This window comes from Mus musculus, chromosome 14 (assembly GCF_000001635.26).
Source record: "Mus musculus strain C57BL/6J chromosome 14, GRCm38.p6 C57BL/6J".
Taxonomy (NCBI): Eukaryota; Metazoa; Chordata; class Mammalia; order Rodentia; family Muridae; genus Mus; species Mus musculus.
In genome coordinates this window covers 56021358-56044635 of record NC_000080.6, presented here as the reverse complement: position 1 = coordinate 56044635, position 23278 = coordinate 56021358, and the positions used below count along the sequence as shown (strand labels likewise).

At 43.7% G+C, this 23278-nt stretch overlaps 2 protein-coding genes across 3 annotated transcripts; one reads left to right on the top strand and one right to left on the bottom strand.

Annotated features, from left to right (window-relative positions):
* On the bottom strand, positions 1–23052 carry Mcpt2 (mast cell protease 2). 2 transcript variants are annotated; one of them, NM_008571.1, is made up of 5 exons: positions 2428–2513; positions 1785–1935; positions 1138–1273; positions 699–953; positions 2–344 (listed from the first exon to the last, which is right to left on the bottom strand). In NM_008571.1, the coding sequence occupies exons 1-5, from the start codon at positions 2480–2482 to the stop codon at positions 207–209; spliced, it is 735 nt and encodes a 244-aa protein (NP_032597.1). In that variant the 5' UTR covers positions 2483–2513; the 3' UTR covers positions 2–206. The 2 variants fall into 2 exon arrangements, with proteins under 2 accessions (XP_011243282.1, NP_032597.1); XM_011244980.1 differs by lacking the exons at positions 1138–1273; positions 1785–1935; positions 2428–2513 and adding an exon at positions 22809–23052 and having other exon boundaries at positions 1–344.
* Positions 14141–17772, top strand: Mcpt9 (mast cell protease 9). Its single transcript, NM_010782.3, has 5 exons — positions 14141–15422; positions 15922–16072; positions 16602–16737; positions 16936–17190; positions 17597–17772. The coding sequence occupies exons 1-5, from the start codon at positions 15368–15370 to the stop codon at positions 17738–17740; spliced, it is 741 nt and encodes a 246-aa protein (NP_034912.3). The 5' UTR covers positions 14141–15367; the 3' UTR covers positions 17741–17772.
* Positions 23053–23278: the final 226 nt, after the last annotated feature.

Below are 23278 nucleotides of genomic sequence, written 5' to 3'. Positions count from 1 at the left end.
TGCAAGAGGTTAGGTCTTTATTGAGATGCATCACAGAGAACAATCCATCATCACAGACATGTGCATCTTTGATATGATCTTGGGGACAGACTGGGGACAGGCTAGGGGCAGACTTGATGCAGGATGAGAACAGGCTGGGATGAACTCAGAGGTACCAGATGAGCTTGATCTTGAAGAGTCTGACTCAGGCTGGTTAGGCTTTTCAGCTACTTGCTCTTTAAGACTTTATATATCCAGGGCAGGTAATAGGAGATTCGGGTGAAGACTGCAGGGGCCTTTGCTTCATAAGAAGATGCAATACCATGGGCCACACTATCACACACTAGAGGTCCCCCAGAATCTCCCTGTAGGTGAGAAAAATCAGACTATGAGCAAAGATTGCTTTCACTCAATTTCAAAAGGCATGCCCTAGCCAATCCCAGATTCAAGTAAGAAGTCCTGGCTCATGTTATTCATAATTTAGGGAGTTAATGATTGATTTGCCCCCACCCCTGTCTGGCCTTACCCCATTGCTAACATGTCTCCCCTTACTCCCTTCCTGTCTCATATCTAGCCTCATGGGAAGGTTGCAGGAAGGGCTTGAGAACAGGGAGATGAAAGAACACAGTCATTAGTCACTGCCTTGGAGAGCTGTTTGACACACTTCCTCTTCTGATGCTGTTGCCTGAAGTGGGGAGGAAAAGCAGGTGTGTACTCACTTGTCCTATTGATTTTGATGTTGTGGGACTGCCTGCGCAAACCTGGAGTTGATAATCGTAATCACTGTGGTCTTTACAGGCCTCTTGATCCATGATTCTCAGTTCAACCTCTCTCAGGGTAACTGATAGAGGGTTATTCTTTCCTGTTTTCCCCCATCCAGCTGTCCAGCACATCTTCCCAGGCTTGATGAAGTCAGAGGAACTAGGCAATGAAATTACATCCACATCAGAATTCAACTCTGCTTTCTTTTGTAGCTGTTGGGGGAAGGAGAGAAGAGATGTCAAAGTAGTGAAGGATGCTTGGACGAGGGGCCATTCCCCTTGGAAATTCAGTAGTAGGTTCAGAGGAAATGATTTGGAGAAGAAAGAATTTGAAGGCCTGAGCCTGGAGGAGAGTTAGAATTGGGAGACTTAAACAGTGCAATAAAAATAACGGTACCTTCAGTAACATGATGTCATAGAAACCCGAAAGGTACTGAAACTTTGGGTGAACAAATGTTTTTTCAGTTTTTATTATCTGCTGTGTGGGTTCGTTCTTGTTTATATTATGAGCTCCAAGGATGACACTGATTTCACTGTTGACAGAGAAAGAAGCAGTGAAGCATGCTGCTCTTGGGAGGAGGACTCCTTCCAGGGAGAAGGGCACCAGGCTCTAGGTTCTGTCCCAGTGCAGCATGAGAGAGACTAGAGATGGAGCTCCCAGGACCACAGCCTTGCGAGAAGGAGGCAGGTTGGACAAACACAGGACTGAGAACTCTCTCCCCACACTTCACACCCACTACTTGGATTGAACCCATGCCTTTGCACATGGCAAGTTGGCACTCTACATTGACTTACACCCCACACCATGTCTGAGCTCTGGTGACACCAGGACAAGCCAAAGCTGTAGTTTTCCTCCTGACTAGAGCCCTGGTAAAGCTCTGACCTCTGAAAATGGAGACCACACATGAGATGACCCAGTATGTGGCCCTGTGCTCCTTTTTCCTCTCTGTGTAAGGAGAGCCCATCTTGAAACTTCCTCAGGCCTCTGCTGCTCTGGGATTCTGGCTCCTGCATTTCCTCACAGGAAGAGAAGAAGCCTCTTACCTTCCATTACAGTGTGCAGCAGTCATCACAAATTGTGGGGCTATGAGAAACCCACCACACCTCTCCTTCGAACCGTTCTTAGTGGTGAACTTCAGATAGGCCATGTAAGGACGGGAGTGTGGTTTAGCCTCAACACCACCAATAATCTCCTCTGGAACAAAGAAACCCCAGTCCCTGGTCACAAACTTGTGGAACACCCCAACACAGCACCAGCAAGGGAAGATGAGGTAAAGCTGTATAACTACTCTAAGCCCACCCCACCGCTCATGGTAATCAGGCCCCTCCACATGCCCTTTGGTCTAAATTTCTCACTAGTGTTCATGTCCACCATCAGCCTTCATTCAGAACACAATGCCCATTCATGTTTTTGACATTCTACTTCATCAGACATTTCTCCACACCCTCATTTGATCTTCCTCAACACTAAGGGAAGGCCAGAGAAGAGCTGCCTATCAGAACAGGAAGCAACTTGAGGAAATGTTCTAAAGAGGAATTAGTTTTTCATTCTTCTTTGACCTACAGATTTCCCCTTGACTATGTTAGTTTAGTACACTTCCTCATGTTAGGGTCTCTATTGCCAAAGCTAAGAGATGAAGGCTGGTTTCTGAAAACTCAGAGGTTAGGGAGATGAAGACAAACTCACCAGCTCCAGCTCCAGAAGGCAAAAGAAGTGCCATCAGGAATAGTAGGGCCTGCATTTTGCCAGTGTTGAGGCCTTGGTGAGCTTCTAGGGTGTTGCTGTCCTGGTTCCTGCTTTTATAGATCCAATGTGGGAGAAAGGCAGGGCTGGGAACCACAGATCTGGTTTGGACAAGCTCTACTTTCCTTATCAGAAATTCTCATGACTGCTCTCTGGTGGTGTTGAGTCTGTGGCCAGATTCTGAGACTCCTGCATCCCATGATAAGGTGTCGACTGCACCCTTCAAAGTGGCTCCCAGGAAGCAGGACAGCACACAAAGGGAGGGGGACCTTGATCAGGGATCATGGAATGGTTCTTCTAAGCATCCAGGTATTATTGTCAGCTTTGAGACCCATGCTGCATATGTGGGAAGTCTCACCTCTGCTGTTAAACACAAACACAGACTTCTGTAGTGTATGAGCATGTGGGGGAGAGCAAGTACATTTTATTTACAAAAACTGATGGTGGGCTGATTCAGCCTGAAGGCTATTGTTTGTGTTGACCAGTGTGAGGGCATCTCATCTTTATTCAAATAAGTAGGACATGATAGAATGTGGCTGTGAGGGATAAAGATGTGGGGAGAGTATATTGAATACACAGCATATAGGGCATGAACAAGACCTTAATTAAGTCAGTGGTTCCCCACTTTCCTGATGGTGTGACCCTTTAATACAGTTTCTCATATTGTGGTGACCCCAGCCACAAAATTATTTCATTGACACTTTATAAGTAAAATTTTGCTACAGTTTTATGAATTTAATGTAAAATATGTAATGTGAAGGATATCTGATAATTGACCCCTCTGACGCAAGGTTGAGAGCAGCTTCTGTAAGTTTAATCATACTAAGTCTCTCTTTTTTTAATTTTTAATATTTTTATTACATATTTTCCTTAGTTACATTTCCAATGCTATCCCAAAAGTCCTCCATAGCCTCCCCCCACTTCCCTATCCACCCATTCCCGTTTTTTTGGCCCTGGCGTTCCCCTGTACTGGGGCATATAAAGTTTGTGTGTCCAATGGGCCTCTACTAAGTCTCTTCTATAAACATTATAATATACATTTATGGAGAACTCAATGGACTTTCAGGGTATCACAGAATAAAATGTCTTTTGTATCTGCAATGTAAGGCACAGCTTTGGGTGACGGAGCAGGCAGTGTAGAGAGAGAGGTTGGCTCATTGTGTCTAAGTACTCACGAATCTGGTCAATTAAGATGATGGGTTTGGACATGATTTTTGGTTCAAAATAAGAAAGACAACTTGTTTTAACAGATAAAAACTATTTTATTGTGATGCATTTCACAGAAAAAGATATTGTACAGCTAGATTAATGTAGTAACTCGAGCAAGCACTTGTTCAAACTGAAAGACTGTGCATCTCAATGAACCATATAATTGGACTTGATGTTCTAGAATCATGGAGCTTTGCAGAAAAATTCTAGGTCTGGTAAAAAGAGGTATTGACCATCTTATGAAGCCTCAGCTGGTTCCCAGGCTTGGAGCAGACAGCTCAGACCTCTTCACATGACAGAAACCGGGTGCCCTTGAGGAGAGTTCTGGCCCCAACTCTATCCTTCTGTATTTCCTTCCTTTGCTTCCTCAGAGCTACAAGGAGCTATCTAAGCAGAGTGATATGAATTAGAGAAAAATATATACTAATGTTTTCTATTACTGTGCATTGGATCTTACCAGATAATACTTTGTAAAGACACCAAATTATTCTATGCGGCCCCATTTAGGTGATTCTGGCCTTGAGATGGTCTACACACAGTGTCCCAAATGAACATTCTCACTTTGAAGCTCATGAATGAAGAGGTGGGACAGATATAGTTATCAATTGGCCTCATCCCCTCAGTGGTTGTCGGATTCCCGAAGTGACATTATGAAAGAAACTAGTGGAAAATTTCACAACTGTCTCTTTTTACCAAAAAAGTAAACCAGAGCCTTAGTATATGTGGAGATCTCCAGAGTTGGTGCAAATAATGCACTATTGAATGATGCAGGCGAGGTGATCTCTGCTTTATCTCCCTTCTGCATATCTATTTGCATCTTGGAGAACTACAGTGGAATATTGAAAACTTAACTGGGTGGTGACATTAGGGAAAGTTGCTCTTGGTTTAGTTTTATTGTTTTATTGTTGGCACATATGACACATCTGTTGCAGCTATCAATCTGGAGTATGCATCAGCATGCATCATCAGGGGCAGTAACATCGAATGCAGGGACCTCAATCATGTCACACTGATGGTATCATGCTTATTGGACTTGGAGTGCGGGAGGTAGCACCTACTGTAGACACCTTGGGAAGACAACACTTTTCTCTCAAAGTAGAGAAAAAAATCTAAGAGTATTGACTTTCGAGAAGTATCCATGGTCAGTGTTCTTTCATATACACAGTTTTCTCTTCCTAAAGTCAGGTTGTTTCATCTTGCTTATGCATCTATAAGGAAGAGTGAAAATCTTCCCTGGGTATTTGAAAGGAAAGTAGGCTGAGAAAAAAAATGATCACACAGGACTGCTCACTAAGTAGCATCCAACTTAAAAGAGTGTGGATGTTTGGAATAATATAATCCTACTTGATGGTGTCATGGAGACAGAGATGTACAGAAACACAAACCCAAAATAAAAACATCTTCAAACTTCTAGGAAAAGAACACCTAATCTATAACCATAATAGCACGTCCAAATCAAAATTATGTTTATTGACTCCCTGTTTCTTTGGACAATTGTAGATGCCTGTGCAAATATATGAAATCACCAGAGACATCTTCACCTTCATCTTGTTAAGAGACAATTATTTAAGTTTAAAACGTTTGGTTTTAGAATTTTCATGCAGGAGTATTGTATTTAAATATTACCATGCCTCCCTTTTGCCTTCAAACTCCTTTCCTGCTGTATTTTACATTGTTTGGTATGGAAGACCACATTGGGGGTGGGGGGATGAATGGAACCCTTCAGCTCCAAGCCCATGGCATGGGGTCCTAATTTGGGACATAGCAGTGATCCAAACTTACAGATTTTTTGAGAATCTTGCTCTTCAAATGGAAACTAAACAGGCACAATAACAGGAAAAGATGCCTCAATCTCTAGAAACACTGAAACTGCTGGGGAAGGAAGGGAGGGAGCAGGCAGCGGATTGGCAGGGGATGACTAGGATGAACTTGGTGGATATTTTCAACTTTCATTAGGAATGCCATGTGGATGATGGCACAGTCTTTCCCTGAGGTATCCAAAAAGCAGAGGCTGGAGTGGGAATCTCAGGGATGTGCAGTGCTCACACATGGGCAGGCTCTAAAGTGGCTGTGTTCTTGTTGAGAGATTGTTTAGGATCATAATAGGTTAGGCAATGATGATCAGGTTTAAGAGAAGCTTTCATTGGGTAAGGTCTCTTATGTATGTCTGGGACAATTCTCTTATGATCCTGTCATGTGATATGTCTGTCTGTCTGTCTGTCTGTCTATCAGTTCTCAACATCAGCCCAGCCTCATCAGACATCTTACCTCCAATCTATTAATGGTTTTCTTATATCTGGTAAGCTGTTGGGGAGCTATAGTAGCACAAACAGACATTTTCACATGCCTCCACAAAGCTAATTTAGTATAGCATTGCTGCCAGTGGAAGCTATGCCGTCCTAAACCAGTATGACTGAGTCAGAGAGCCTGGACTCATTGTATATACTCTGTACTTCCTCTTGTAGAATCAAATAAGGTGGGTACCTTCTCAGTGGACATTAGGTCTTTAGGATCTGAACTCAATTATGGGTTTGGGATTCCCTGTCTCACACCCTCTTTTCCTTTCCTCACTCATTTCGACTTGAAGAAGCAAGAGGGTACAATCTTCATAACCTTATGCATTAAACCACATCGGGGGCTGATAACCAAGACTTCATCTCAAAGCTTTTGGAATGGAGGTCCTAGTTGTGTAGAAACATAATTTATCCAAATCCTTCTCCATGTTGAGAGTTCTGCTTTGCAGAGGAAAGTTAGTCACTTGTAGTATACCCAGGAATCCCCAAATTCCTGCTTTTATCTTGTATCAACCCAATCATCCAGAAAAGTCTTTCTTGTAGAGATATTGTTCCATGGGTTACTGAAAAGAAAAAACATTCTCTAGTATTTGGATAGATTGTTCTATAGATGTCTATTAGGTCTATTTAATGTATGATATTAATTCCAACATTTTTCTCTTTAGTTTTTGTCTTGACAACCTGTCTATTAGCAATAGTGGGGGTACCGAAGTGACATATTATCACTATGTGAGAGCCATTGTGATTTTAGCTTTAGGAGAGTTTCTTTTATGAACTTGAGTATCCTTGTGTTTGGTGCATACATGTTTATAACTGAGAAGTCGTCTTGATGGATCTATTTTTAATGGGTATATAGTGTTCTTACCTATCTTTTCTGACCAGTTTTTATTTGAAGTCTGCTTTGCTGTATATTAAAATAGCTACACCTGTTTGCTTCTTGGATCCTTTTGCTTGGAATACCACTTTCTACCCTTTTAACCTAAGTTGATGTCATTCCGTGGTGTTGATGCACACGTTTTTTTGGATGCAGCCATAGGATGAATCCTGAATTCTCAACCATTCTCTTAGTCTATATCTTTTTATTGGAAATTGAGACCATCATTATTGAACAGTTATCACTGAGCAGTATTTGTTGATTCCAGTTATTCTGTTGTTTTGTTGTATGACCCACACAACGTATGCCCTGATAACTGTAACTTACTAGTTTAGCATTGTTTACTATTTCTTGTTTTTTCTTGATTGTGCTTGACCCCTTCCAATTGAAATTTTCCTTTTACTGCCTTCCATAAAGCTGTATTGGTGGATAGAAATTGCTTAGTTTTATGTTTATCATGACATGTTTTCTTTCTCCATCAATGGTGATAAATAGTATTGCTGGGTATAATAGTCTGGATTTGCATCTATGGTCTTTTAGAGCTTGTAAAACCTCTATCTAGGCCTTCAGAGTCACCATTGAGAATTCAGTACTATTCTAATAGATTGTTATCACCAGAAGTTTTTATGTCATCTTCAATTTTAGTATACGTTTGTCGGGTATAAGAATCTGAGTTAGCATTTATACATAATTTATAAGTTTCATATTTTCATAGACTCTCAGAGTTCTGTGAGTTGGATATCATCTGAGTTTTACTCTTTAGGGAACATTGCAATAGAATTGGTTATTTAGTAGGTAGGCACATTTTATAGGTTTTCTACATTGTTTGTATTTTTGTCCCAGGAAGTGAGCATTTAAATTTAGACTGTTGTCTGATATTTGGTGAGATTTACCCCACTAGGCTGGAATTCCAAGGTGGATATCTCAAAGGATAAAACCCTGGCTTGGAATTCAGGGACTAGGGCAAGATTTCCTACCAGATCCAAATGTGGTCTGGGCCCATATCAATCTTATGGAGTGGTGGGTCTAGGATTAGATTAGAGTTGTGACATTGTACCAGAGGCGGGGGCAGGCTGAGATTATGATGGGGTTGGAAAATTCACCCGAGTTGAGGAGCAATGTGAAATGAAATTGGAAGTAGACTGGGCTTAGATTTCTGGGGCAAAATACAGGGTTCAGGATAGCACTGAGGTAAGGAACCAGAGGTCAACAATAGCAAGCAAAAATCTTGCCTGGGTGGGAGAACTTGACAGAGCTTGAGGAACCATGTTAAGGATGTCTTAATTAATCTATTCCCAATAATGATTATCTATTAAGGGTGGCCTCTATGCCTGAGATGTTGGCAATAGATGGTTTCTGGGAGACATGTAATCACTGGTGGCCAATGGGATAGTTCCCATACTCTACTGCATTGGTTCTCAATCTGGGGTCCTGACCCCACTAGGGGTAAAAATGGAGGAGAAATTAAATAACTTTATGGTTTGGGGTCATGACATCATGAGAATTACAACATAAAGGATTACAACATTGGGAAGGTTGAGAACCCCTCCTCTAGTGGATGGAGACACTAGAGCATACATATATGGGACTTGTGGGTTATAAGAAGAAATCCCTTCTGGCTTTAAATGTCTCCATCAAGTAATTAGCTATTATTTTGATGCGTCTGCCCATGTTGTGACTTGGCCCATCTCTCAGGAAGCTTTCAGCACCCTTTCTTAGCCTTATTAGTTTTAGCATTTCGATCATAATGCACCATATAAATGTTATCTTCTTTCATGTTCCTCCGGCCTGTGTACTTGGATGAGTAGCTCTTTTTTTGTGTTTGGAATTTTTCTTCTATGAGTTTATTGAAGAACATTGCCCATGACTTTGGCCTGGAGTTCTTCTTTGTCTCCTGTGTCATGAAGTTGGGAAGGGCTTTGTCAAGGAGCACATGGTGGGAGTTAGATGGGGGGAAATGGGGAATACATATGATCATACTGTATATAATATAAATTCTCAGTGGAATTCACAAAGGTAAAGGAGAATAAGAAATAAAGAAAAGAGGTAAAGAAATATCCTCCAACATTACCAAACAAAAAGCTCTCAAGAGAATAAACATGGGGGCTGGTGAGATGGCTCAGCAGGAAAGAGCACTGACTGCTCTTGCTAAGGTCCTGAGTTCAAATCCCAGCAACCACATGGTGGCTTACAGTCACCTGTAAGGAGATCTGACTCCCTCTTCTGATGTGTCTGAAAACAGCTACAGTGTACTTATGTATAATAATAAATAAATCTTTGAGAGAGAGAGAATAAATGTAAAGGGTCAGGAAGAAACACTTTAAAAGTCTTCACCCTCCTTAGCCACAGGGAAATCCAGACTAAAGCCACTTTAAGATTGATTTTACTACAGTACAATGACCATCATGAAGAATGGCAAAAACAAATGCTAGAGTGGATATATAGAAAGGGGAATCCATTGCATTTTCCTTTGAAATATAAACTAGGTGCAGATAAATTGTAAATAAGTTAGGATATTTCTCAAAAAACACCACCAGCAATAACAATAACAACACCACATCCCAAAAAAATAAAACTACCAGAGTTCCAGCTAAGTCACTCTTGAGCACTTATCCAAAGGACTCTATAATCTCTGACGTGGATATCTCCATGCCATCTGTGTTCATTGCTGCCATATTCACAGTAACTAAGAAAGGGAAGCAGCCTAGCTGCCCATCAACTGATGAGTAGATAATAAAGATGTGCTACATAGAAGAAAAAGTAAATTTTAAGCAAAATAGATGGAATGGGAATTTCATTTTTTCTGAATGAGATAAGCCAGGACTCCAAGCACAAAACCTGCATGTCCTCTCTCATATGAGGATCCTAGCTATGTGAATGTATGATTTTGTGTGTCTGAAATGGAGTAACTGTGGAAGCCAAGGAAGACTCAAAAGAGACATCAGAAATTACCTTCAAGGAGGAGGAATAGTAAAACATGGGGTGTGTGTGTGTGTGTGTGTGTGTGTGTGTGTGTGTGTGTGTGTGTGTTTAAAGGTATCAGGCTACCCCCATGACTAGGTACACAAGGTGACTAAGTCAGTACTTATTGAGTGGATTGCTCATGACTCAAAGCTCACACCAGGGCTCTGAGCCAAGATATACTTTATGAGAGGGGCGGAACTGGCCCCGCTGCAGAGGAAGTGAGACAACCCTTTTGTTCCTTCTAAAGTTTCTGATTTACATACTGGGGCTGCCCTGTGTCATCTCCTGAGTCTCTTTGGGCAAGGTGAAGAGAGGTGGCTTCAGTTCTGAGATGAGATAACAGCTTGGTAGAGAGACCTTGCTGGAGCTGGACCAGGGCACCTGTGTGGAGTCTCAGAGAAGAGTGGACTTCCCAGTACCATAGGCCTTCCTTAGAGGAATGAAGAGAGTGGGAGGTAAAGACTTTTGATCTTTCCCAGCCTTGGTAGTCTGCTAAATGTGAAGAAGAATTAGAAAGAAAGAAGGTACCCTTGTCAGACAAAGACAGGACTTTCCCGTACTGACAGCACTGGCCTTTGTATGTGCTGTTATGATGGGGTCAGTGCACAGATATGGTGTAAAAGGTTATGACAGCAACCAGAAGACAAAAGAGGGTGAAGAAGAAAATAGTGCACAAGAACATTTTAAGCTCTACACCCATTGAAAGGAAGCAACGTCATGTTTTTCCTGCAGACATATTTCTTTATTAAGACTCAAATATCTGTACCCCAAGATACTGGACTCAGGCCCAGACACATTTTGGCATTTGAGGATTGATGAAAGACTTTCATTGTTTTTGGAATCCAAGGTATAAAGCTGGAGTTTCTGGTGAATACTTGAGGAGGTGTTCAAGGACAGAAGTGATAACTGGCAATGCCTTGGGCCACGTTGCTGCACATAAGTGTCCCCAAAGAACCCATGTGAACAGAAAAAGGGAAAGTCTTAGTAAATACCCTCTTATCACCTCTTTCCAGACCCATTTTGCCCCTGTTCTTCTCTGTTCCCACTTAGGCCTGGGTTTCCAGAGGGAAAACACTAAGTGAGCACATTGACCTCCACCCAGGCATAGAGCTGAGGCCTTGGTTTATCACCTGTCGCCTTGGTCTAGTCCACAAGGTTATGAAGATTATACCACTTTGCTTCTCCAAGTCCAAATGAGTGAGGAAAGAGAAAGAGGGCAGGAGACAGGGAATCCCAAGCCTATGGAGGGGTCCCCAGTGGGTTCTCCACTGAGGAGATACCCACCCTACTTGATACCACAGGAGAGAGCACACAGCACATTCACTGAGGTCAGGGTCTCTGACTGTCACACTGGCTCAGAAGCTGGGGGCTTCCCACAGCAGCAATGGTATGCTAAATGAGCTTCAGGGAGCCGTGGGAAAATGACCATTTGTGGTAGCATAGCTCCCCAACACCCTACAGATATGAAAAAAAAACATTAATAGATTGGAGGTAAGATGTCTGCTGAGGCCTGGGCTGATGCTGAGAACTGATAGTCAGTCAGTCAGACAGACAGACAGAGAGACAGATTGTATTGGATAGTATTTCAGGATCATAAGTGAAGCATTGCAGACATACATAAGAGAAATTACCTAAACTGTGAAGGCTTCTTAAACACGATCATCATTGCCAAACATATTATGATTCTAAACAATCTCTCAACAATTAGACAAACACTTTTGAGCCTATCCTTATGTGAGCAGGGCACATCCCTGTGAGTCCCACTCCCATCTCTGCGTTCTGGGTGCACTGGGAAAGGACTGTGCCATCATCCACATGGCATTCCTTATGAATGTTAAGATACTCACCGAGTTCATCCTAGTCTCCTCCTCCCAATCCCCTGCCTGCTCTCCTCCTTCCTTCTCCAGCAGTTTCAGAGTCTCTAAGAAGAGACACTTTTTCTGTTATTATGGGTGAATAGCTTTCCTTTGAAAGGTAAGATCCCCAAGAGACTAGAGGTAAGGATCAGTGCTGTGTCCCAACAAACTAGGATCCCATGCCATGGGCTTGGAGCTGAAGGTCTCCATTCATTGCCCCTCATCCCCCATGTGGTGACTATTGACAAGATGATGGCTCTGTTTTTGTTTTGTTTTGCTTTACAAGTGCACAGGCATCTATCATTGTCCAAAAGAAAACGGGAGTCAAGAAATAAAATTTTGGGTTGGACTTGTTATTATGGTTATAGATCAGGTGTGTTTTGTTTTTTGTTTTTTTAAGTTTGAAGATGTTTCTATTTTGGGTTTGAAATCTGTACATCGCTGTATTCCATGAAACCATGAGGTAGGATTGTATTATTCTAAACATCCACACTCAAGTTGGATGCTACTTAGGGAGCCATTCTGTGTGATCATTTTTTCCCCTCAGCCCACTTCCCTTCTAATATATGGAGAAGATTTTCCCTTTTCCCCAGAGATGGATCAGCCAGATGCAACAACCTGACTCAGGAAGAAAAAACTGGATATGTGAAATATCACTGACCATGGATAGTTCTCTACAGTCAATGTTCTTAAATTTATTTCCTACTCTGAGGCAAGAGTGTGTCTTCCCAAGGTGTCTGCAGTAGGTGCTACCTCCTGCACTCGAATCCCAATGACCACGGTACCATCAGTGTGACATGACTGGGTTTCCTGCAATAGACACGACTGCCCCTGATGGCGTACGCTGATGTGGTTCCCAGATTCTTAGCTGCCAGGCATGCGTCATTTGTAGCAACAATAAAACTACACCAAGAGCATCTACAGCTAGATTCACCACACACTTAAGTTCACAATAATCCACTGTAGTTCTCCAAGATGTGAATAGATATCCTGAAAGGAGATATAGCCGAGATTACCTCGTCTGCATCATTCAATAACACGTAGCCAAACTGTCCTCTGATAGCTCCATGTATAGCATTGCCCTGGTTTCCTTTTTGGTAAGGAAAGGCAGTTGTGAAGTTTTCCACTAGTTTCTATCGCAATGTCCCCTCCTGACTCAGCCAACCACTATGGGGATGATACCAGTTGGTGACTATGCCTCTCCTACATCTGTCTTCAGGAATTGGAAAAAGGGACTGTTTGTTTGAAACCCAGTGTGTGTACCACCTCCAAAGCCTGTCCTAAAACTGAGGCTTCACAGAAGGATTTGAGGTCTTTACAAAGTATTATCAGGTCAGATACAATGCCCAGTAATAGAAAATATTGATTTACTTTTCTGTAATTCATATCACTGTGCTTTGATAGACCCTTGTAGTTCCGAGGAAGCAAAGGGAGGAAACACAGAAGGGTAGAGTTGGTGCCAGAACTTTCCTCAATGGTACTCAGTCTCCATCATGCGAAGAGATCTGAGTTGTCAGGTCCAAGAATGGAAACTAGTTGCACCTCTATATGACAGTCAATGCCTCTTTTGTCAGACCTAGATTCTTTCTGTAAAGCTCTATGACTCTAGAACTTTGTTTCCAACTGTATGATTCATTGAGATGCATAGTTTTTAGTCTGCACAAATGCTTTTTTGAGTGGCTACATTAATCTAGCTGCATGATATCTTTTTACTTGTAATTTCTTCACAATAATTTATTTTCATCTTTCAGGATGGAAATAAAACTTTTCATTATTATGTAGACCAAAGATAAAGTCTAAAGCCCAGAATTTTCTTTGCCTATGTTCTTGAGTACTTAGACACAGTGAAGAACCACTGTACACTCTTATGATCTGTGGTTATAAATACCTGGTCACACAAAGTCTTATCTTGCATTGCAGACACCCATGGATGACATCATTTAAGTGGCAGGTTTGCTCTACAGGACCTAGAAATAATCTCACCCCTACAACTATGACTTTTTATCACTTACAACAGGATCTGCAAAGCCTTTAAATTACATCTAGATTGGTGAACAAAAACAATCCCCTGTTCTTCCTTACGTTGAGGATCTCTGTTCTATAAGGTCCAGCCAGGAGGGAAAGCATGTATGAGCAGTTCAACACATGGGGTCAGTTCTAAGGTCATGCTCCATGAGCTTGTGGACAGGTGAGCTGACTCTACTGGGCCTTCGTGTTTGCTTTCTCTTGCTTTGTCTTGGCAATCAAGAAAAGCAGCCTTCCACAGAGAAAGGCTATTAGAGGGGGATCTGGTAGTTACTCTTTCGAGACCAAATTCTGATATTTCAGTGGCTGTGACACTCTGGAAAGGCTTGGTTTCCTCAACTGTAAAATAGAAACGGCAATAGCCAGGGATGGTGGGGTCTTAAGAAAGTAAAGACTAGAAAAGTGACAATATGTCAGTTATTCTAAAATGCACAGAATTCCAAATTGTTATTATTTAAGCAGGAATAATTTTTTAAACCAATGTTGCATTTCTGTGTAACTGTGAGCCATGCTTAATTTCCAGTGGCACATGAAAAGATGAAAGCTCCAAGTCTCAATACTGATCTGTACACATTTGATATTGTTCTCAGGCAAGGAGACTCTCCACATATAACTAGCAATCCTGAGATCCTCTGTGGAACACAGAGGGGGTTCTTTAAACATTCCATTGTGTTTTCTGTTCATCCCACTGGAATGAAAAGAATAAGTTATAGAAACCAACTTAAATGTATGATCTTCCTGTTTTGTAATATCCTGAAAGTCCATTGAGTTCTCCCTGAATGTGTATTGCAACATCTATCAAAGGGGCTGTTAATATGACTAAATCAGAACATGCATTTACAGCAGCTGTTCTCAACCTGTGGGTCATGACCCCTCTAGGGGTCAAATATCAGATATTCTGCATATCACATATTTTACATCATAATTCACAACAGTAGCAGAATTATAGATATGAAATAGCAATGAAATAATTTTATGGCTGGGGTCACCACAATGTGGGAACTGAATTAAAGGCTCACACCATTAGGAAAGTTGAACACCACTGATTTAATTAAGGTTGGTTATGCCTCATATGCTGTGTATTCAATATGCTTCAAATCTTTTTTCTCTCACAGCCACATTCTATCATCTCTGATTTATTTGAATAAAAATGTGATGCCCTCACACTGGTTAACACAAACAAGAACCTCAGGCTAAAGCAGCCCACCACCAGTTTTTGTAAATAAAATGTCCTTCCTCTCACCCATATGTTCACAAACCACAGACCCCTGTGTTACAGGAACAGAGATGAGTCTTTACACGTATGCAGCATGGGTCTATAAGCTGACAATAATACCTGGATGCTTTCAAGAACAGTTCCATGATCCCTGATCAAGGTTCCCCTTCCTTTGTGTTGCTCTCCTTCCTCCTGGGAACTACTTTGAAGGGTGCAGTCACCACCTCATCATGGGATCCAGGAGTCTCATGATCAGGCCACAGATTCAACACCATCACAAAGCAGAGTTGTGAGAATTTTTGATAAAAAACAAAACAAAAAAACTTGACCAAGGCAGACCTGTGGTTCCCAGCCCTGCCTTTCTCCCACGTTGGAGCTATAAAAGCAGGAACCAGGACAAGAACACACCAAAATCTCTCTCCAGACTGCGACCGACACTTGCAAGATGCAGGCCCTACTATTCCTGATGGCACTTCTCTTGCCTTCTAGGGCTGGAGCTGGTGAGTTTGTCTTCATCTCCCTAACCTCTGAGCTTTCAGAAACCGACCTTAATATCTTAGCTTTGGTAACAGAGACCCTAATATGAGGTAGGATCTTAACCTAACATAGTCCAGGGGAAAACTGTAGGTCAAGGAAGAATGAAAAACTAATTCCCCTTCATCAAATTACTCTCTGTTCTGATGGGCAGCTCTTCTGTGGCCTTCCCTTAGTGTTGAGGAAGACAGGATGAGGGTGTGAAGAAATGTCTAATGGAATGGAAACCCAGAAATATGAATGGGCATTGTGTTCTGAATGAAGGATGATGGTGGACAGGGAGGACTAGGGAGGAAAGATCAACAGGAGAGAAAAGACCAAAGGACATGTGGAGGGGCCTGAGCCCCATGTGAGGTGGGGTGGACTTGGAGCAGTCGCGGGGCCTTAGCCCTATCTTTCCCTGAGAGTGGTGTGTTGGGGTGTTCCACAAGTCTGTGACTAGGTACTGAGGGTTTTGTGTTTCAGAGGAGATTATTGGTGGTGTTGAGTCTGAACCACACTCCCGACCTTACATGGCCTATGTGAATACCTTCAGTAAGAAAGGTTATGTGGCAATCTGTGGTGGGTTTCTCATAGCCCCCCAATTTGTGATGACTGCTGCACACTGTAGTGGAAGGTAAGAGGCTTCTCTTTCTGTGAGGAAATGCAGGAGCCAGAGTCCCAGAGCAGCAGAGGCCTGAGGAAGTCTTTGAGCGCTGCTCATCTGCAGATGGGCTCTCCTTACACAGAGAGGAAAAGGGAGCACAGGGCCACGCACTGGGCCATCTCATGTATGGTCTCCATTTTCAGAGGTCAGAGCTTTAAGCAGGGCTCTAGTCAGGAGGAAAACTACAGCTCTGGCTTGTCCTGGTGTCAGCAGAGCTCAGACAAAGGCTGGGGTGTAAGTCAATGCATAGTGCCCATCAGCCATGCCCAAAGCCATGATTTCAATCCAAGCACTGGGGGTTGGGAGTGGGGAGAGTTCCCCGTCCTGTGTTTCCCTGAGCCACATCCTTCTGGCAAGCTGTGGTCCTGGAAGCTCCATCTCAAGACTCTCTGGGGGCTCTGCCCTGGGATAGAGAAGAAAGACCCTGCAGCCCCTCTCCTTGGAAGAAATCCTACCCCCAAGACCAACTCTTTTCACTGCTTCGTTTCTCTTTCAACAGAAGAATGACTGTCACCCTTGGAGCTCATAATGTGAGAAAGAGAGAATGCACACAGCAGAAGATAAAAGTTGAAAAGTACATCTTGCCTCCAAATTACAATGTGTCTTCCAAGTTCAATGACATCGTATTACTGAAGGTGTCCTTATTTTTTTTACCCATCTCAAGTCTTCCATCCTTAACTCTCCTCCTGGCTCAGACCTTCAAATTCTCTCTTGTCCAGTCCATTTCCTTAGAACTTAACTGCTGAATTCTATGTTGTTGCTGCCCCAATGGGAAAGAACCCATGGCCAAGCATCCTTTTTGTTTTGACATCTCTTCTCTCTTCCTTCATCAGCTTAAAAAGCAAGCTAACTTGACTTCTGCTGTGGATGTAGTTCCCCTGCCTGGCCCCTCTGACTTTGCCAAGCCTGGGACGATGTGTTGGGCAGCTGGCTGGGGGCGAACTGGAGTGAAAAAAAGTATCTCACATACCCTGAGAGAGGTAGAACTGAAAATCGTGGGGGAAAAGGCCTGTAAAATATTTAGGCATTACAAGGATAGCCTCCAGATCTGTGTGGGCAGTTCCACAAAGGTGGCATCAGTATACATGGTGAGTACACACCTGCTTTTCCTCCCTTCATCAGGCAACAGCATCAGAGGAGGAAGTGTGCCAAGTATCTCTCTGTGGCAGTACCCAATGCCTGTGTTCTTAGGCTGCTATCCCTTAGGGAACTGAAATTATCCTTCTTGTTTCCATCTGCCTATGCTGAAGCCCTTCCTTAACCTTCCCATGAAGCTCCAGAACAGAAATGAAGGGAGCATGGGAAACAGTCTCAACACTAGGACAAAGCCGGGGGGGGGGGGGGGATCAATCATTAAATTCCTAACTTAAAACCCAAAGGGAGCCTGGAACCCTTACTACCCTATGGAGTTAGCTATGATGGGGGGGACGGGGGGGGGTTCTGTATTTGGGGGAAGGTGATCTATGCTCATAGTCTGATTTTTCTCACCTACAGGGAGACTCTGGAGGACCTCTACTGTGTGCTGGGGTGGCCCATGGTATTGTATCTTCTGGACGCGGAAATGCAAAGCCCCCTGCAATCTTCACCCGAATCTCCCCACATGTGCCCTGGATTAACAGAGTCATAAAGGGCGAGTAGTGAAAAGCCTGACCTGCGTGCATCAGAGTCTTCAAGCCAGAGCTCTTCTAATAACCCTTGGGTTCAACAAAGCATGTGTCCATCCTGTCACCTGCCTGCCCCCAGCATGTCCCCAGCATGTCCCCCGCCTGCCCTCAGCCTGCCCCCAGCCTGTCCCCAAGATGATCTGAAAAATAAAGTCTGTGATGATGGACTGTTCCCTGTAATGCACCTCAGTAAAGACCTAACCTTCAGCAGCTGTGTGACTCCACTCTGGGCTCTAAACACTCAGTCTCTCTCTATGCTCAATGAAGAATTGATTTGAGCTACTATCTTGTCATGTTTGCAATCTCAGCTACTGGCATAGGGTATGACACTGTGGATTATTGAATATTATCTAACATGCATGGCTGTGAACAGTAAGATTTCACATCCAGGGTAATATGCACTGTTTTGTTCTTCCCTCCACTGTCCTGTCTTCTCATCTTCTCCCTCCTCCTCTCTCAGCTCTTCTGCCCACAAACCCCATGCCTTAACCACTGCATCTTTCCACACATCATAGCAGACTCCATGCCCAGGTCAGACATGGCTGCTGATCCTTGTGTCCTCACCACCTACCCTGCCATCATCATCCTCTCAGTATTGCACCTGCAGCTAGAGCAGAGCCTGCCTTCAGAAGTCCTTGTAGCATAACTGTGGCTGCAGCAGTCACAATGGTGAGCTTCAGCATTTTCTGGAACCAAACATAGGGCAGAACTAGCCTGTGATGGGAAGAGACCCTCTAGTACTTAGCATGTACTAGTAGTATTCAGCATGGTGGCTCTAGCCCTGCATCTGATCCACCCCCATTCAACTGCCATCTTCCTCAAAGATCCAGCCTTTTAGAAGGATGCCTGAGTTGGGTGAACTTCTAAGTGGCCTGCTCTCCTCTTACAAGCCAAACCCCCCCCCATTGTCCTTAGTCAAGGGAAACAAGGCTTTTACTACAGGGTTCTGTGGATTCTGAAGGGGAAAAGACCACACATGAGGTCTGCTGTGTCCTAAAAGGCTTAATATGATGGCCGTGGCCCTCTGGCTACTACTATACAATGAAAACTGCTGCCATGGCCAGCCCCAGACTCAGCACCTTAGCCCTCCCCACAGCCTGCAAGACTCATGTCTGGGTTTCCAATTTTAGCACTGTTCAGCACAGAATGTAAAGATAGCTATCAAATACATGACTGACTATAAGTTCAGTTCTAACTCTATGGGGGCAGGGAGCAAATATGGTTTTATACAACCTAAAAGAATCCTTAAACTATGGAGAATCCATGTTGGATTAGGGTTACATGTGTGACTATTTATGGTTTCTAACTGTTGTTCTTACCTGTGTAACTAAATGGGTCTTTTCTCACTTTGACTTAGATTGGTGTGATTTGGGCACAGTCTCACTGTGTAGTTCAGACTGACTTTCAACTCATGATCCTTCTGCCTCAGCCTCCTTATGCTGGGACCCCAAGCACACTCCACCACCCCCAGCTTACACAAAAGTCTCAAAATGTGAAACACGAAGCAAAGACAGTAGTTGTGTCTTTTCTAAGCAGAGGTGAATACTCACTAACCTGCAGCTGAGGGCACACTGCCTCTTTCCCCACAGTCTAGGAAGGACATGTACTTGGGACAGTCTTCCTCCCTGAAGTTGGGCAACTGGAGGTGAGGAGAGAGTGATTGTCCCACCCTGCAGCCTGGCCCACAGTAATAGGTGAGCAGGTGGAGACTCCTGATAGTTTGGCTGAGGGCACAGGTTTAATGGCTTCCAGAAAGGTCACTTGTACAGAGCAAACCACAACACACAGTCCCCTGGTGCCAAAGGAGCAGTTGGTGACCAAATGCTCCAAAGTCAAGACAAGAGCCTGATCCCCACCACAGTGTTTATTCTTATGCATGTATTGGATTATGAATTATGGATTGTGTGCACAGGAGGAGCAGGCTCAGTGCATTCTGGGAACAAGAGAACAGCCATGGTCTCACAAAGTCAGCAAAGGAAACACCCAGATAAGATTTCCCCCAGGTGGGTACAGTAGCAGTGCTGGGCAGCCTAGCTTAATAAAGCCTCCCAGTGCACTGTTAGCAGCAGATGCACACTGAGGGTGTCCAAAGGGAAGATCAGCTCAGCCTCTAGCAGCTGAAGAAAGCATCCAGTAGGTCAGCAGGTGCTCATCCAAGCTTTGCAAAAGTGGAAACAAACCCAGAAGTCAGAGACTATGGGTCAGTCTTTAGACCAAAGCAATTGCAGTTGAGAGGAATGTGCAGGTCAAAGCCCTAAACAATGACTGAAGGAGATTTACATTCAGGAAACAAAAAAGCTTGCAATGAGGTGAATCCAGTCTCTGGTGAGCCAGGGTTATTTCTCTCCTGCAGCAGGTGTTACCACCTGACCCCATCTGTCCTCCTGCCATCCAAAGGAATGGTTTTATCAATTATTTTGTAACTAACATATTTTAATAGGTACAAAAACACTTTTAGGAAGATAGGAATATGACTTTGTGTCATGCTTAAGCCTAAACAACTTTTGAGTTTTGCTTCATTCTGATTTATTTTATTAAAGGTCTTGCTTGGAGACCTGGAACAAGTACCACAGTCTTGCCTTAGCTTTCCAGGTACTGAGGTCTGCAGAGTGCAATGCTTTTCACCCTGTATGCAAAAGTACTAAACGGTAGCATGTAGCCACCTTTGTGCACCGAACAGGTCTTGAGCATCTTAATTACTCCTGGTGTCATATTACTGAATTACCCCCCCCCCCTTTGGTGCAAAAGCTAGAGGTTCATTTTCTGGCTCATTGTGGTCAACCCTCAATCAGTCCTTCTCGGCAAGTGATGAGGAGACCCCGAATGTCTATTACAAGCAGTTTTTATGTTTTTTAGGGGCACAGGTTACATCAGCAAGGTTATAATTCAAACTTACTGGCTAAGCATATTGACCTCTAAATCTATTGGCTAGCAAGAATGACATGCATTTGAACTCTACCTGGGACTTTCCAGAGAGTCAGGTGACCATCAGTCAGTACATTTTGAGATTTCTTTACTCAAGAATGTTCCTGTGGCCAGGTGGTGGTGGTCCATGCCTTTAATCCCAGCACTTGGGAGGCAGAGGCAGGCAGATCTCTGAGTTCGAGGCCAGCCTGGTCTACAAAGTGAGTTCCAGGACATCCAGGGCTATACAGAGAAACCCTGTCTCAACAAAACCCAATATATATATATATTTCTGTGGGAGAATGGAACTTGGCCCAGCCTTGACCCCAGGAGGGAGGGAGAAGTTGTTAGGTGGATGTGGGACTGGAAAAAGCCCTTAGGGTCCCACATTCCCCCTTTTTTTTCTTGTACAAACTCCAATTCTGGAGCTATGCTCAGGAGTCTTAGGTAACTAACTCATATTCTTCAGGTCCTTGCCTCAGAGTCTCATATTGTTGGCACAGGACCATCAGCTTCACTGCTCCTATTCAAAAGGTTTGATCAATTCACAATGTGATAATGTATACAGCATATGCTCAAAATTTCAATCATCTATAACATTGTAAGGCTGTTGGAGAAACTGAACTATCAAAATAGAAATGTTGTAGAATGAGTTCAGCACTGGCAGGGACAGTGGCAACTCAGGAGAGATTTATTTCCTTCCTCCCTCCCTCAGTCCCTCCCTCCCTCCATCCCTCCGTCCCTCCCTTCCTTCCTTCCTTCTTTTTTTCCTCCCTCCCTCCCTCCCTCCTTACCACCCTCCCTCTGCCTTTTCATTTTCCCCTTCATCCTTTCTGGTCTACTGCCTCCTCTTTGAGACAGGTTTTCATGCAGTCCAGGTTAGACTTCAACTCCATATGTAGATGAGGACTTGCCATGAATCCTGCTCCTTCAGGCTCTGTCTTTCATGTGCACACTACTATTTCAAGTTTAGGATTTGTTCCTTAGGAAATAACTCAGTGGTCGCCTTCTCATCACTCTCCTAGAGGGACTGATTGAGGGTTGACCCCAACATGCCAGAAAATAAACTCCTTGCTTTTGCATTGATCTGCATCTCAGTGTCTCACTTGGGGGCATCTTGAAGTAAGTACCACTGTTTGAGGGTTGGTGTCTTTCATTTGGGGGCTTCTTCTGGGATTCTAGGAGAGACCCCCTCCCCCCCCCAGTGACCACAGACTAGGCTGACAGGGGAGGTGGAGACTGAGCTCAGCAAAGGCAACAAGCACCTAAGTAAGTGTCTCTCTGTTTTCTGTCTTTTGTTTTTACTTTTGGCTGTGCAGTGGTGGTGCATACCTTTAATCCCAGCACTTGGGAGGCAGAATCATGCAGATTTCTGAGTTTGGGGCCAGCCTGGTTTACAGAGTGAGATCCAGGACAACCAGGGCTACACAGAGAAACCTTGTCTCAAAAAACAAAACAAAACAAAACAAAACAAAACAAAACAAAACAAAACAAAACAAAACAAAACGGTGTCAACAGTAATACCTCTGGTCTAGTGCAGTCAATTGCAGAGGACAGACAGACCTGCTTTAACACTTTGACTGTGGGGAGTCTGGAGGATGCTTCAGCCCCCACCCCCGGGGGGGGGGGGGAATCAAGAGAATGCTGCTCCTTTTGGAAATGGCAGGACACAGTCTAGGTGGGAGCCGAGAGTCTTGCTATAACCAGGTTTCTGCGCCTGTGGCAGGCGTGAACTGTCTGTGTGTTGATTGTCTTTCTCTGTGTTTGTTGGTATTGGTTATCTTATTCTGTGTTCTTGGACTTGGACTGATGACATTTCTGGATATTGGACAAACTGAATCTACCCCATAAAACATCCTAGTTACCCACTGGAGGGAAGTTAGGGAAAGAGGAAGAAACTTGCCAGTAAAGAAGGGCAAGTTAGCTATTGTCTGCTTCTCCAAATGGTACACTTTTAGAGTAGGGTGGCTACCTGTAGGGACCTTTGATTTGCAGGTGACCAAAGCAGTAGAGGAAAGAGTCTTTAGGACAAGATTCCCTCAGGCACCCAGACCAAGTGCCCTATATAGTTACCTGGAAGAATCTAGTAGAGGATTCCCCCCACCTCATGCATAAGTCTTTCTTTACCCAAGACCTACCTCATAGGTTCTGGCCATCAGAAAGAAGGGAAAAATGGGAGGAAGGATCTGGACCTGAGAAGAAGTCGATCCTCCAAGACCCTTCATCAGCCGACCTGTTGCTCCAAGAACCTCTTCCTGTATATCTCCTTTCCCTTGCCCCCATAGCCCCACCAGCATCAGCACCAGCCCTGGGATCCTCAGCCTATATGGGACCGGGTTTTACTAGAGGGAGGAGTAGGAGTAGAGCCCCAACTTCCCAGTCCTACCATGGAGACCTAAAGTTTGAGAGCCACCTCCCCTGAAACCATGGTGACTCTCCTGCTGAGGACATGTGGGTCTCTAGATAAGAGCAATCAGGCTATATAATATTCGTCCTTCTCTTCGGCTGACTTGGACAACTGGAAGATGAACACACCCTCTCTTTCAGATAACCCCAAGGGGCTGATTAATCTCTTTGAGACGGTTTTGTTTACTCATTAGCCCACTTG